Source organism: Osmerus mordax, chromosome 7 (assembly GCF_038355195.1).
Source record: "Osmerus mordax isolate fOsmMor3 chromosome 7, fOsmMor3.pri, whole genome shotgun sequence".
Taxonomy (NCBI): domain Eukaryota; kingdom Metazoa; phylum Chordata; class Actinopteri; order Osmeriformes; family Osmeridae; genus Osmerus; species Osmerus mordax.
The window spans coordinates 9334171-9348494 of record NC_090056.1 but is presented as its reverse complement, the minus strand read 5'-3'; the positions used below and the strand labels follow the sequence as shown (position 1 = coordinate 9348494).

The 14324-nt window shown below is 40.4% G+C and overlaps 2 protein-coding genes across 2 annotated transcripts; one reads left to right on the top strand and one right to left on the bottom strand.

The window, feature by feature from the left end:
• Positions 1-501: 501 nt before the first annotated feature.
• On the top strand, positions 502-4375 carry coq10a (coenzyme Q10A). The gene is made up of 6 exons (XM_067240161.1): positions 502-1000; positions 1532-1681; positions 1758-1950; positions 2039-2140; positions 2314-2884; positions 2940-4375. The coding sequence occupies exons 1-5, from the start codon at positions 864-866 to the stop codon at positions 2479-2481; spliced, it is 750 nt and encodes a 249-aa protein (XP_067096262.1). The 5' UTR covers positions 502-863; the 3' UTR covers positions 2482-2884; positions 2940-4375.
• A 900-nt stretch (positions 4376-5275) lies between these two features.
• Positions 5276-12658, bottom strand: cs (citrate synthase). Its single transcript, XM_067240160.1, has 11 exons — positions 12511-12658; positions 10182-10229; positions 9926-10033; positions 9568-9633; positions 9101-9232; positions 8827-9015; positions 8482-8681; positions 7959-8088; positions 7692-7793; positions 7284-7493; positions 5276-7150 (listed from the first exon to the last, which is right to left on the bottom strand). The coding sequence occupies exons 1-11, from the start codon at positions 12559-12561 to the stop codon at positions 6980-6982; spliced, it is 1407 nt and encodes a 468-aa protein (XP_067096261.1). The 5' UTR covers positions 12562-12658; the 3' UTR covers positions 5276-6979.
• Between the last annotated feature and the right edge of the window lie 1666 nt (positions 12659-14324).

The following is a 14324-nucleotide window of genomic DNA, read 5'->3' as shown; positions in this document are numbered from 1 at the left end:
ACGGTACGCTAGGTTGTTCTTTTTAAACCAACCCCATAGCTATTTTAGGATGCGGATTGAAAGTCAGTGTGTTGTTGTTTTTGTCCGTATCCAATCAATGACAGATGTTTGTTCCTGCGACTTGGCTGGTATCCGCCTACAGGCGTGGCGGCCTCTTCTCTGCTTTCGAATTGCGCCACGCTATGGTACCTTCAGAAATAGCAGGAAGTCGCAGTGTTATTAGAATATAGACGATATGTTTCATTCGTCAACGGACGCAGTACACGTAGCATATATATAATTTATGTAACAAATACTGATAAATCTCTGAACAATTCAGCTAGTTTTGTTTTGTTATTCACATTTTAGCTAAAGAACATCGGTAGCGATAACAGTCCTCCAGTACAGTTGGTGGCAGCAACCCTCTAAACAGGGATGTCCTAATATATAACACTGTAGCAAGGAAGAAATGAAGAACACTCTGTCCCCCAACACCGGTATTATTTTAGCAGAAGCCGAGAAGGTCGTAATTTAAAAGGAGAGTTCTTGCGTTTCAGAAACTCAAAACTAAATTCTGAGTATTCTTAGTAACCTTATGACACTGATCATGCAACTGGAATAAAACCACATGACGTCATGAACGTTTCTATGGCACAAAAACGCGGCCTTTGGGGTCGTGTCTAGATCCATATAACCTTCTTGGTCTAGATACGACGCCCCTTGGCAAAGTCGACGCCAACGTAAACAAATGCAGAAACCTACTAATCCGGGTTATATTCGTGTACGTTAGAATCGGCACCTGAAAGCATAGGCTAGTTTGCGTTTGTTCTTTCTGCGCCCACCAGGAACAAAGTGGTTTTGACTGAGACTACCGGACGGGCTCCATGGCAGCCTCAGCAAGTGCCCGACGAATGCCCATGGGTGTCCGAACATTCAGCGAATTTCTAGAGATTGCCACTGTGGGCTCGGGCAGGACATGTCGTACCGCGGGATCAAGAGAACGAATGAAACAAAACATCAGGTAAGACCAACCCTGCAAAACCTTCCACAAAGGTGTAGCGCATGTGCCAGTCCTATGGTTAACATGTCAGGTCTGGGCTGGTTATTACAGTTGAAAACATCGGCATAACCTCACATGAGGCTCATTCAACCAATATTATAATAACCTTATATGAAAAGGTTAGGTATATGGCAGTTTGTAATTCTGTGGGCAAGTTGAACTTTGACCTAAAAATACTTTAAAACCGGTATCTAAGTTATTTTGACAACCCTTTTTGGATGGCAGTGTGTCATTGCAGGTTCCATAGGCCAACTTTTAAAACACACATCTGAGTGAAGCAAACAAAAGCTTGAGTGGGTGTCACATTACCTAGTTCCATTCATGTGGTATCCCTAACTCAGAAAAGACCAGCATGCCCTTAACATGGACATTTGCCCACATGCCAGTATTTTCTTTCTATCCTGACAGAATTGACAGAGACACTGGAATGCTGTGGGGGCTTCATGTGAAATATTGATCCAGAACATATTTTACTCTTCCCCTCACTGTCAGGCACCTGTCGTCATGTGGCATTCTAATGTCCAGGACTCCCCGAGCACTCTGCCTCCAAGACTGGGACACGATGACATCAGTTCCCCCCAAAAGAAGCTTCATCAGCTTCACCAATAAGCGGAAAGAGTACTCAGAGCGCAGGATAATTGGGTGATTATATTCACAAGACGGTTGAGATGAAGTTATTGGACTTTTTCTTTCCTTACCAAGTTTTGCTGCTTTATAGGTTCTCAATGCTGGAGATGTATGAGGTGGTGGCCAATGTGGATGACTACAAGCACTTTGTCCCCTGGTGTAAGAAGTCCCAGACCATCATGAAAAGGGCAGGCCACGCCAAAGCTCACTTGGAGGTGGGCTTCCCACCAGTTGTGGAGCGTTACACATCCATGATCACCAATGTTCGTCCTCACCTGGTCAAAGTAAGTCCTCACACATAGTTCCCTGTCTTGGAATATGTTGTCTTCTTTTTGTTTAGTAATAGTTCTTCTTGTTTTGCTGTTTTGTCAGGCGGTCTGTACAGATGGAAAGCTTTTCAACCATTTGGAGACAATTTGGCGCTTCAGTCCTGGCATTCCTGGTTACCCTCGCACCTGCACTGTAGACTTTTCGGTGAGTATTCAACAAATAATATTTGCATGTAGTTGAAGAAACTCATGGGGTGTATCTTAATTCCCCCCCTATCCGTTTCAGGAACTCTCTTTATTTGTCCTTTGCCATATGTATAGAGACTGTTCTCATGCTCTTGTTCAGCAGTATATTTTACCTTTTTTCTTCTTCCACAGATCTCATTTGAGTTCCGCTCCTTGCTACACTCCCAGTTAGCAACGGTGTTTTTCGATGAGGTGGTGAAACAGAATGTTGCTGCCTTCGAGCGGCGAGCCTGCAAGATGTATGGCCCAGAGACTCGCATCCCGAGGGAGCTGATGTTCCATGAGGTCCACCAGACGTGAGGTCCAACCCCTGCTGTGTGCCTCTGCCTGCCTTACTTACTCCCTTCTTCCACTGGGAAGTCATCCCCTTGACACCGCTACCACAAGTCTCCATCCCCACTCAGCTTCTTCAAGAGCTTCCATACATTAAGACTTAGGACCAACCTTGGTGGGAATCAGTCTATTTCATGCAAAAAGTAGTTCATCAATCTTATGTACACCTGCTATCTACCTCCTCACATGGGATCAGTCCCTTTGCATTGTTACTTGCACAATAGTCAAAAGCTTTGTTCATGTAAACAAAACAGAAAAATCCATAAATTGCCACAACACAAAATGGATTGAATTGACTTTTTGATTGCATGTGTGCTGGGCGATGTTGTGACAAAGGAGGGAACAATCACAGACTTTTTGGACAAACATTGTGTGTCTGTGTGTGTGTGTGTGTGTGTGTGTGTGAGAGAGAGAGAGAGAGAGAGAGAGAGAGAGAGAGAGAGAGAGAGAGAGAGAGAGAGAGAGAGCAAAGAGAGAGCAAAAAACAATTCTGGCAGAGCTTTACTGGACTGAAAAGTAGCTGAATTATCATTGTCCAAAATGTCTACAGTTGACATCAATATTGGCCATAGCTAATCGTGTCAGGAAAGAGCATTTCATGTCATTTGGATTTTATTTGCCCACAGGTAGTTTGATTTTTGATTTCAAAATAGAAATATAAAAAAATATATTTTTTTTTGTTTCACAGCATGGCTTTAACAAAGTGCTTTTATTATTATAGGTTATTAAGTTAAATTATGGCATAATAAGTAGATGGTTTCTTCCCCTTTGCTCTGTGCAGCATAATGTTATTTAAGTACATTATTTTTACTTAAAAGTTTCGATTCACATTTGACTTGAAGTGTAAATATAGACATAATGATAGAGCTTTAATATAATGTCATGCTGTGAAAGTTGTAGTTTTGGAAGTTAATCCCAAGACTAAGGCATTGCCCTACAAGGTCAAATGAATCTGGTATATTTTACTGTATTTATTATCAAGATACTTGATTGTAGGTAAGTATAGAGATAACCAGCAATTTAGTAACTCTTTTTTTTGCATTGTACTGGGTGTGCCTATATGTTATTGGAATGTTCATTAGCATAATTTAAAATAGGTTATTATTACACAAAGGGCTGAAAAAGGCACATTATTTTATTCAGTGATTATGTTTTCCCTTTACAGTGGTGATGGCTTACATGCTCAGGGGTCAATGTAGGAAACTGTAAGCAATTGTTTAGGTTCAAACCTCATTATTGTCCCTTTATAACTGAAATATTGATATGCTGCCCCAATATCTAAAGCATCTTTGCTTTATTCTGTGATACTACTTTACAATCAATAATAACAGCTACAACTAGAAAGCTTTTCACAAGGCTATTATTTAAGGATGTTTTGGCCAAATGAGCAAAGGAAATGCAAAGTCCCCTTGGGCTAACTTTGTGCTTAAGCTTGTGATGTAATATTTTTTTTAAATGAGGTAGATGCCCATTTCCATTTGGTAGATGCCCATTTTCAATTTGCTTTATATAATTTCTGAAATTGAAAGTCAAGACTCATGGCTCAATGTAAAATTTAAAAAGCTTATATACCTGAAAGCGAGGGTGCTATGTAGTGCTATATAGTTAACAGGTGGGTGCTATATAGTTTATCCATTTAATGTATGACTTTGGCATGCTGAGTAATCTTCAGTAAGGGTTTCAGCACAAATGAGAGTAGTTTGAAATGTGCATGGGAAAGATCTTTTAGATATGATTTACCATTATAAAATATGTCATCACTTCATATAATCATTGCTGGTCATATCGCTTTTTCTGTATCCATTGGAGTTCACACTGTGTTCAACCAATCCTATTGTATTAAATGCATATGTCTCTGAAATTCTACTGCTCAAGTCTATCACTAGTTATGTACACTAACTCAATACATTGTAACTAATGCTGTAATACTAGATGTATGTTTTCATATGTGGCAAGTTGCACACTTACAACAAGGGAAACTGAAGCTTAAGGTCAGAATCCACAGTACCCACAAGATATTGTACTTTGTTTCTTTTGGGATATCTTGACAGCAGGAGTTTGCTCAAATAAAGACCAGGGTCCTTTGTTATTGTGCTAATATACATGCTGGGTGGCAGGGCTCACTATGTGCCAGTGACCTGCAGCATGTGAAGCAGTAATTTCAAAGGGCAGTCAAAGCACAAGAAACCAGAGCAGGGTTATGGTATCTGGGGCAGTTATTAATACCAGCACAGAGAGGTGGGTTCTTGGACTTTTATTTTTCTCTTTGCAAATCGTGGTTATAACATAAGGGTGCCTAAGATTTTACCACGTATTTTCAGTCATAAAACGGAGGATTCATGAAAACCTTTTTTGACAGTACATTTGAGTAAAATATGGGTTATAAAACAGATAACTTATAAGATGAATATACATTGATTCAACCTATTTGACAATTGCTGTTACCTTCCTGTCATTATGCCATCTGACCCTATATGCTGGAACCGTCAAGATAGTATATTGCATCCTCAGAACAGCAACACAGGGTCCATATATCAGTGGTTGAGGGTTCCAGTCTGTAACTTTATCCCCAGAAGTGTCACAATTCCAGTTCTCCAAAAAAGGGCTGACAAAACTGAGTAGAGATTGTGTGTGTATTGCATGCAAACATTGTCATAAAATGCCAACTACCACGCAGAACAGTAAAGAGGTACCAATAATACACTATCAGTCCAGAGTCATTTACTCTATGAGCCAATAGAACTTGCACACAGCACACCAATTGTTTTTAAAAACTTTAATAGTTTAAGTTTTCCCATTTTTACTCTTGTAAGCACCTTCCCACCTTCTGACCCATTGAGCCCCACTAGCTTCTCTGATGAATCCAACTTCACAGAATTCTACCCAATCCACAAAACAGTATTACCTCTATGATCAAAATAACTAGAAACACAAAACAAAGGACAAGTAGAACATGTAGTGGGGGACAATTAAAACAATGTGAAAGCCAGACAAGAGGAAAAACCAAAACAAGGCATGGAGACTTAAAAGGGATTAAAGAAACAAAAGTATGGAAAACATTAAGGTCTACAGTTCCACAGTTCTAGCAGAAAAATGAAAATGACTGCTACACAAAATGGAGTGTTCAGAAACCTTTAACGGTTAATGCTCCTCAGACAAACACTGCTTCTATAGCCTGAGAGCAAGCTTGAGACATTCAATGCAAACACCTGCCAAGATGTTAATGCAAATGTTCAATTACATTATTTACAATACATGCAGATTACATGTCCATTAAAATAAGTTCCAAGACTTACGGTAAATCCCCCCTAAAAAATTATACTCGTGTTGAGTGAGGTTTTATGCAACGGATGTAAAATTAAACTTTTTTTTTTAAGCAATATGGCTGAGTAGAGCTCATACATTCAGGTTATACATATAATGATATCCTATGTACACAAGTATGTACAAGTATAAATAAAACCACAAATGATTGACCCACAAACAAGAATATAGGACAAGGTTAATCAACACCCCTCAGTTAAAGGGACACTAAATAAAACAGGGATCTTGCTACTGCTAATAATTAAGGAATCCAGACTTATTTTGTGTAGTAGTAGATCACAACAGCGCTGAAATCTGGGAAATAACAAACGCAATCCAACACAATAAGAGCACCCCCCCAAAAAAATAAAAAGCCCAATTATATTCTAGCTTGCTCTCAGGAACTAACTGCAAGCAAAACACCACAGATCTCAAACAATCACTGAAATATTTGCCAACACAAATCCCACATAAATTAACATACTGTAGTATTGTAAGTGATAGACAACCAAGATTATTATGATAGAAAAGTTATTTTGATCATAGAGTGCCATCAGCTAAACAAGAGAATTCAAAGTCAGAGAGAAATGTAAAACTAAAAAGATTTAAAGGGGCAGTTTCCTTTTAACTGATTCCAATGTTCATTTAAACAGCTTAATTCTACATTTGACAAGCGTTTCCTAAACTGGAGTGTTCATAATGGGAGTGGAGTCTGCTGGCAGACTAGGGTCAAGGGAAATTGCATAGAAAAATATGGTAAATGTCAAACAAAAAAAATGCTTTTTTACTTTCCAGATGATGAGTTAGCAAAAGCAACAAAGGTTGAGTTTGCTTAATAACTAGTTCCTTGCTGACAATACCTGCTAATTTATTTTTGTTTTGGGGGTGATATAGCACAGATCTCTGATTGGTGAACTATCAAGGGAGTCGTGCATGTGCCTGTTCGTACATTTTCACATCTTCAAAATGTTCAGCCATGATGGGGAAACCTGTATTGCTAATGTATACTCTGTAACAAAGAAATAGTTCAAATTAAAGTCCCTTTTGAGATTGATTTTAAAAGTGTACTGTCTCTTTGAATCCTTTTCCATTGGGATGGGGAGGGCAAGATACATATATATTTCCTCCTCCGGTTTCTTCTTCCCCCTCCTAGTTTTTTTGTTCAGCCTGACTTGGCTCCCACCAGGGTCATGAGTCCGTCTGTGCTCATGGACTTGGGGCGCTCCAGGGGGAAGCCCAGCGCCCGGCTCCATACCAGCTGGGCCAGCACACCCAGGGCTCTGGACACTCCAAACAGCACAGTGTAGTAGTTCATCTCTGACATGCCATAGTACTACACAAGCAGGACAGGGCAGAAGGCCAGAATGGAGAGAAAAGAGAGACAGAGAACCAATTAAAAATGTTCGGTTGACACAAAAAATGTCCAAATGTAAGGTCATGGGAAATTCACAACATGCGTTTCTTACCTGCAGAAGCACTCCGCTGTGGGCATCTACATTAGGCCAGGGGTTCTTGGCTTTACCCTGCTCCAGCAGCACATTGGGTACAATCTTGTACAGCTGTGCCACCATCTTGAACATGGGGTCAGCAGGTAAGTGCTTGAGTGCAAACTCCCGCTGACAAGTGTACCTTGGGTCAGTCTTCCTAAGGACAGCATGCCCGTAACCTGGCACCACCTACGAAGTAAAGATAACAAAACTCACATGATGCCACAGCCACTGCCAAGACTCTAGCAGTAGGCTACAGTCTGCTATAACTATCAGTATGAGAGCTTAAAAGCCAGTGTCATGTGACTGTCAGGCTAGTAGATCCCTGACGACTAAGCCAAACGATGTCTTGAAGATACGAGGATGGACTTTGCGTGCTGTTCCTACCCTGCCAGACTTGAGTGTGTTCCAGATGTAATCCCTCATCTTCTCATCCGACACCTCCCCACCGAGCTCCTTCTGAAGGGCTGTCAGCCACACCAACACCTCCTGTGGGTCGCAGAGGAAAACAGATCAGTGAGATATAATGTATTTTTCCCTTGAAATTAAATACTTTATGTCAGTGTTGATATTCCACTGCTGTTCTTGAGGCCAAACAATTTTTTAAGTAATTAATAGTAATTAATTTTTTTATTTTTTATGTCTGGTTCCCACCTGGTTGGCCAAACCATGCAGAGGTCCAGCCAATCCATTCATAGCTGCACTGAAGGACAGGTAGGGGTCGGACAGGGCACTGCCCACAAGGTGACTGGTGTGGGCACTGACGTTACCACCCTCATGGTCACTGTTACAGGTAAAGGCAAAATACATTAAATACACATTCATTTTGAAACTCCTGACAGCTAGGAACCCAAGACCAGATTATTCAAGGACACCATTTTGCAGTAATGTTCTGCCACGTGCAGCATATGGACACAAGAGGGCAGAGGAGAGTCAAGTGGATGGAAAACTGCTATGGTGACTGACCCTGGGTGACAGAGGGAAGACCAAACTATGGTGAATCTCTGTGTTACAATTACACTATCTCCTTATACTCCACCAACACTGACTTAAGTATGTTTCAGTAAGTAAGGCCACCATAGTGCATTGATATAAACCCCCTTGTTGTTCACAACACAAACAGCTTCCAAAATGACTGCATCTCCCTCTATTGGCTGAGGGAAGGTTGTAGTTTTACCTGTGGATGGTGAGGTATAGTCTCATGAGCTCAGTGAACTGGGCATCACTGTATCCAAGCATGTTGGAAAAGTTGTGGGACCAGTCCAGGCTAGAGTCGATGGCTCCAATGCTACTTCCCTCACGGTACAGGTTACGGTAGATCTTAGCGGCAACGCATGGCAACTTGGCAATCAAGTCCATGGAGTCTTCATAGGCAAACTGAAACACAGGCAAGGCGTTTTGTCCAACTAAGGTGTAACTTGTGAGGAAATTCCTCACGCCTACAAATGACCATTCTCACAGTTCCTTAAAATCTAAAAGTCATATTAAAAACAGGCCCTCTGATATTCTTTCCAGGTCTCACCTCCCAATACTTGGCCTTATTGACACCTTCAGAGTAAGCACGGGCGAAGGTACTCTCGCTGTTCAGAGCTGTGATGGCAGCGCTGAACTGAGACATGGGGTGCAGGTTGGTTGGGAAGTTGTCCAGCATGGTGACCACATGGGAGGGCAGAGCTGCCCGCTTGGCCCACTCTGACGACAGCCAGTTCACCTGGTATGGAAAGGCAGATAAGAGTGAGTTAGCAATACTGAATATAACCACAGTCCTGACTCCAGTGGCACCAAAGTCATCTCACCTGTTCCTCTGTGGGCACCTGCCCTGTGATCAGCAGCCAGAACAAGCCTTCAGGCAGAGGCTCTTGACCTCCTGGAGCCTTTGGCAACAGCTGCTGACACTCCGGAATGCTGTAGCCCCGGAAACGGATGCCCTAATAACCAATACAAAAAGTGGAATGGGCCAAAGGTGGGGAGGCCAAGGTAAATGCATAGTTCTCAGTACTTTGTGTGGAGTCATGTTCTTCTAACAAAATAAGGTTTGCCACCAAGAGTGCAGCTGAGCTAAAGCATGATGAATATCTGTGTTTCACTGAGCTCACTGGAGACAGTGGATTGTACTACTAGTCAACTTCTGTCATTCATTCATGCAATAAAAAAAATGCCTGTATGGCCCATCTGCAATAGCAACAATTCATCAACAAATCAAATGATTCTGTGGGCGTGTGGGCTGTGACTTTAGTCATGTGTGGCATGAGACTATACCCACCTCATCAGGATCTAGCACTGACGTCTCGTACACCAGACCCTTCATGCCCCTCATTCCACCATAGACCTGCAAATGAAAAAGGCACAAACACAAGGTGAGCTGAAAGCTTGTGTCTGTGTGAGAAAAGGGTTCAGTGACACAGCAAAATGTGCTTTTCTGGCACCAAGCAGACTTGTATAACCTCTTGCATGACTGATGGATTGATATGAGGATAGAATTAAGGAAATCATCATGTCGATCTTTTGAGCTCTAAAATCATAAATTAATTTTTTTTAACAAAAAGTCCATATTCCCACTGAATGTCCTTATTCTGTTTAAGCCACACATTCAAACAGAATTTTATGTTAAGGCTACTTACCATGTCCACAGTGATTTGTCCAATATTGGTTTTCCCATACTGTTGTTTGAAGCTCTTAATCCTGCTTTGTTCTTTGGGAATAAGGTCTGAAAGCACATCCTTCAGATTCTGAAATAAGACAGAAATGATAACCATCAATTCACTCCAGTTTTATACAAACGTAGCATGTGGAACAAGCACAGACAGTTATTTGGATATACAAGACTGTTTATATTATCCTACATGTACCGTGACCTTGAGTCCTGCAGCTACTTACTGTTGATGCACTGGCATTCCTGGCAGCCACTAGGACAGAAGTGGCATTCTAAAGAAAAACAAACACTAGTTAGTATGGGGTAGATTATACTTACAGTAGAAAGAGGTACCAGTTTTTTTTCCTTTAATCTTTCTGTACTATTATGTTACTGCAAAGAAAAGCTGTTCCTTAATCATACGATATGAACATAGGCTATTAGATTTGGTGAATTAAACATTGAATCCATTATAAAATAGACTTAATAGTTTAATTAAGCACTCACCTCCTCAATTATATATTCACTCAATCCAAAAGGCTCATGAGGCAGAACATTAAAAGATCTAAATATAGGAGGCATTCAGACACCAACCTGACTGAGCACAGAGAAATATTAGGCTACCTTTCCGTTACAAGAAAGCAATCTGGATACATCATGCTAAGCTTTTCTTTAAAAGTAAAGTATTAGGAATATTTGTGATGTTGTAACAGCGGCCAGACTAGACCACCCACTGTGATAATTAGGAGTTTGCTTGTAGTGACACAAAATAATTATGCAAATTTATGGGAAATTGGAATCAAAATATAGCAATATTTTACAATGTGGCCTTTCCTTTTTAACATATTTTGGCCATTATCTACGTGATTTTGCCCAACTGATGAGATCTGATAAGTACTTTCCAAGGAAAGACGAAAAAATCCATCCCTAAACACACTAATTAATGACAACACCTAGGCTACAGGCAAATGAATAAAAAAGCCAGCCAGATTAAATGTAATCAATCCTATAAAAGTGCTTGACAAGAGGCCAATGATCTTGTGGCAGGAAGATTTAAACTCCAGATTGTCCCACAGGTCAATAGGAATGGGAGGAGTCACAGGGTCAAATGGATATCTGGATGTGCTCACACTGGGAGGTGACTCCACTGATGGTGTGGTTAAACCATAAGCTTGCTGCAATATAAAATTGATCTGATCTGAAAGAGCATATTATGTAACAACCAGTTGCTCAAGTGCAAATATCATTCTTTGCCTCCACTTCCCTTACAGTTAAACTAAAGGCCTCAATTAGCCTAAGTTTGTTCTGCAGCCACATCGATGGCTCAACAGTATTGACCTGTGTCTTTGCAAAGACCTTAGATAGCTTACATGATCATGAAAGCAAATCAATGTTGAGTCAATGTTGAGGGATTGGACAAAATAGAACCATAATGCAAACCTTTGACATGAGCCTACCTTCAACTGACCTTTAAAAGATAGCTCAATACTGGATGGCTCAATACTGGATGACTGAACACAATAAAAGTAAATTAACTCTTTTGTGCCAATGATTGTAGCCAAAGCTATATCGGTAAGAATTAATCCTATATAATTTAAGACGTGCGTCTTTCCCACAACTAGGATACTACTTACATAGTACGCCTGTGTATATATTCCCGTATATATTATTACATTATATACTGGTGAAGGCGCAAATGACAAAATTGAGACTAATAATGGACAACCACCACTGTGTAAAAAAAATAAAAAATAAGACAAGCAATAGACTGAGGCAAAGCCTCTATTTGACAGGTAGAACATTCCAACGACCCAGACAAGGTGTCAATGACTGACTGTTATAAGCCAATGTATGGAGCCAAGGTAGGGTCAATGGGATAAAGTTCACTCAGTCTTTTAGATTCTTCTCCAAAGACAGAGCAAGCTACATGTCAAAGAAACATCTTCAGTTCAACTAGCTCAAGTAAGACATGATCACACTGTCACAAAGTCGTGATACATTGCTTGAGACTGCAGTACAATAGGTGCTTGACAATTGTTTGGACAAAATAGATACCTGGGAAATGGCAATACCAACATTCACCTAATTCCCAAGTCATGTTTCTTCCAAACCCCTCAAACTATTTCAAATCGGGGTACATTCGCCAGGTATTTCAGTCAGACAGGTGGTAAGGATCCACCACTTGATAGCTGCTAACTGGCGTTACGCGTACACCTGGCTAACCATGACGAGAACTGTCAATTGTTAGATTGCTAGCTACTGTACTGTAGCACTAACCTAGTCGTACTGGCTAAATAAGTGTCATGACAGTTGTTAAAAGGCTTTCAAAAATACATGGGGGTAGAATAATTAGTCAACTTAATTATCTAGCCAGGATGTGTGTGTATATACCCTGTTATATACGGCAATACTATTAACATAAGACTTTGCTATCTAAGTAGAGCTAGCTACTAGCAACTAATTGTACGTAGCCAGCACTATTGCAATGCTAGCAAAGAGTAACATACTAGCAAAAGACAGGTTAGCAAGCTAATGTTCACACTGACATGTCATGGGAGACTTGTTTACTCTTACCTTTGAATTAAGGAGTCTAGGTGCTAACCTGCTGATTGTAAGGAAGGACATTTTGCCTGTAAGAAAGTGGTCTTTCTACTATTCCTTAACTAAGCCGCTACCGGTGCACCGCGGAGCTGGTTGAAGGTGCCCCTCCAGACAGTAGAAGCTGAAGGTTGAAGAGGGACTCAGGCCCACAAATACGCATGGTCTTGATTGGACTAGGAATAGTGACGTGGTGATAGCACGCAAGTTCATTTGGTAGCTGAGACTTCAGTTTTACCATTTGAAGAAATGATTGGCTAATGCAGATAGAGTGCACTTAAAAAGATTAAGCAGTTGTGGGAAGCGACTCCATTGCCTGGAGTGATACTAGAGTACAGCGACCTTGTCTGATGCCTCCGAGTCCAGGCAAGGTGTGCCAACTGAAAAATGATGGCGATAGACAAATAAACATGGACAATGTTTTCACAATGCACACTGCCTTGTTCTGAGCTCTTCTTGTTTGCATTCAAGATTTCAAACTGGCGAGAGCAACTTACTGCTACACTACCTGCACTATGTGCAGCCACATTTAGCTAAATAAGTGCATTTTACTAGGACACCTGGCATTCCTAGTTTTGACACTTACAGAAATTAAATGTTTTGATGTGCGTCGTTTGCGTTCCATTATACAGTTACAAATAGACATCTCACAGTAGAAAAACGTAATTGTGTTTTCGCATTACAGTTTCTGTTCCATTGTAGCCTATTGACGTTTTTCAAGATGACTGAGACACCTTTGCAATTAAGTGAAATCATCAGACTGTGTCTGAATCGTTGTTTTGAAGATTATTTGTTTTTTCACAACTTTCTGGACCAACTACTCAGAGTTTGCACGGACTCTGGTCGCCTGATCAAAGCTCAAGAGGCGAAACTCTGGTGTTTTTGACAACCGCCACTAGATGGCGCATAGGTAGCGCTGCCGCCATTTTGCGCTGTGAAGCACTTGCTGCTTTATCGCTTCTATCAGAATATCAACTTATCGGCCTCGGATAGCCTTATTTTACCAGACATTTTCTCTGAATATTATTTGTGCAATTGTTATCAGTAAAAAGTAGCCTAGCCTACTTGGTTTATCCTCAAGTTTCTGATTTATGAATTTATGAATGTCAAATGAATGAACGAAGGAACCATGTACCTAATGTTCGTCATTTCTGTTGTCTAAGTAATAAATTAAATTCTGAATAATGGTTTTCATATTTCGGCTTTGATTCTGTAAAAATGTGACCTATTAGCAAGTAAATAATTAGTATGAATATTTATGTAGGCTATATAGACATCATAGTTTTCATAGGATTGCTGCTGGGCGCAGATGTTGCAATGGAACGTTCTATTGAGCTTCTCTTCTTGTGCTTCTATACTCTTTGGCCTGAGAGCGAGGAAAGTTAGGGTATAGATAGCTATTTATTTTGGTAACATGTAACATGATTGCATTGCTTTGACACGAAGCTGTGAAAAAGAATAACAGTCTTGCTGGAAAACATGGACTTGCTTCTTTATTGTGAAGGACTGGTGACAAAAAATGGGACATTTTAATTTCAATAACATTCCGTTTCAAACAGAGTACATGCATTCACCAAGTAAGATACATGGTTTTGATTGACACTTAGCTAGGCTACAGGAGTTACAACCTACATTCTGTAGGGCATTCTGGAATATGTTTGTAGGTTTGCAACACACTGTCATATAACATTTCAATAAAATGTTTGCATTTGCAAAGCACATGAAATACAACAACAAAACTGTATCCAAAATATTTCAAGTAAACAAATTACTAAAACAAAACACAAACC

Excerpts from the sequence above, each read along its gene's own strand:
- cs (XM_067240160.1), bottom strand. The coding sequence starts at position 12,561 with ATGTCCTTCCTTACAATCAGCAGGTTAGCACCTAGACTCCTTAATTCA. Across the intron at positions 9,233-9,567 it reads CAGTGCTAGATCCTGATGAG|GGCATCCGTTTCCGGGGCTA; the intron begins GTGGGTATAGTC and ends ATTGGTTATTAG. Across the intron at positions 7,794-7,958 it reads TGCATGGTTTGGCCAACCAG|GAGGTGTTGGTGTGGCTGAC; the intron begins GTGGGAACCAGA and ends TGCGACCCACAG.
- coq10a (XM_067240161.1), top strand. The coding sequence starts at position 864 with ATGGCAGCCTCAGCAAGTGCCCGACGAATGCCCATGGGTGTCCGAACA. Across the intron at positions 1,001-1,531 it reads CGAATGAAACAAAACATCAG|GCACCTGTCGTCATGTGGCA; the intron begins GTAAGACCAACC and ends CCTCACTGTCAG. Across the intron at positions 2,141-2,313 it reads CCTGCACTGTAGACTTTTCG|ATCTCATTTGAGTTCCGCTC; the intron begins GTGAGTATTCAA and ends CTTCTTCCACAG.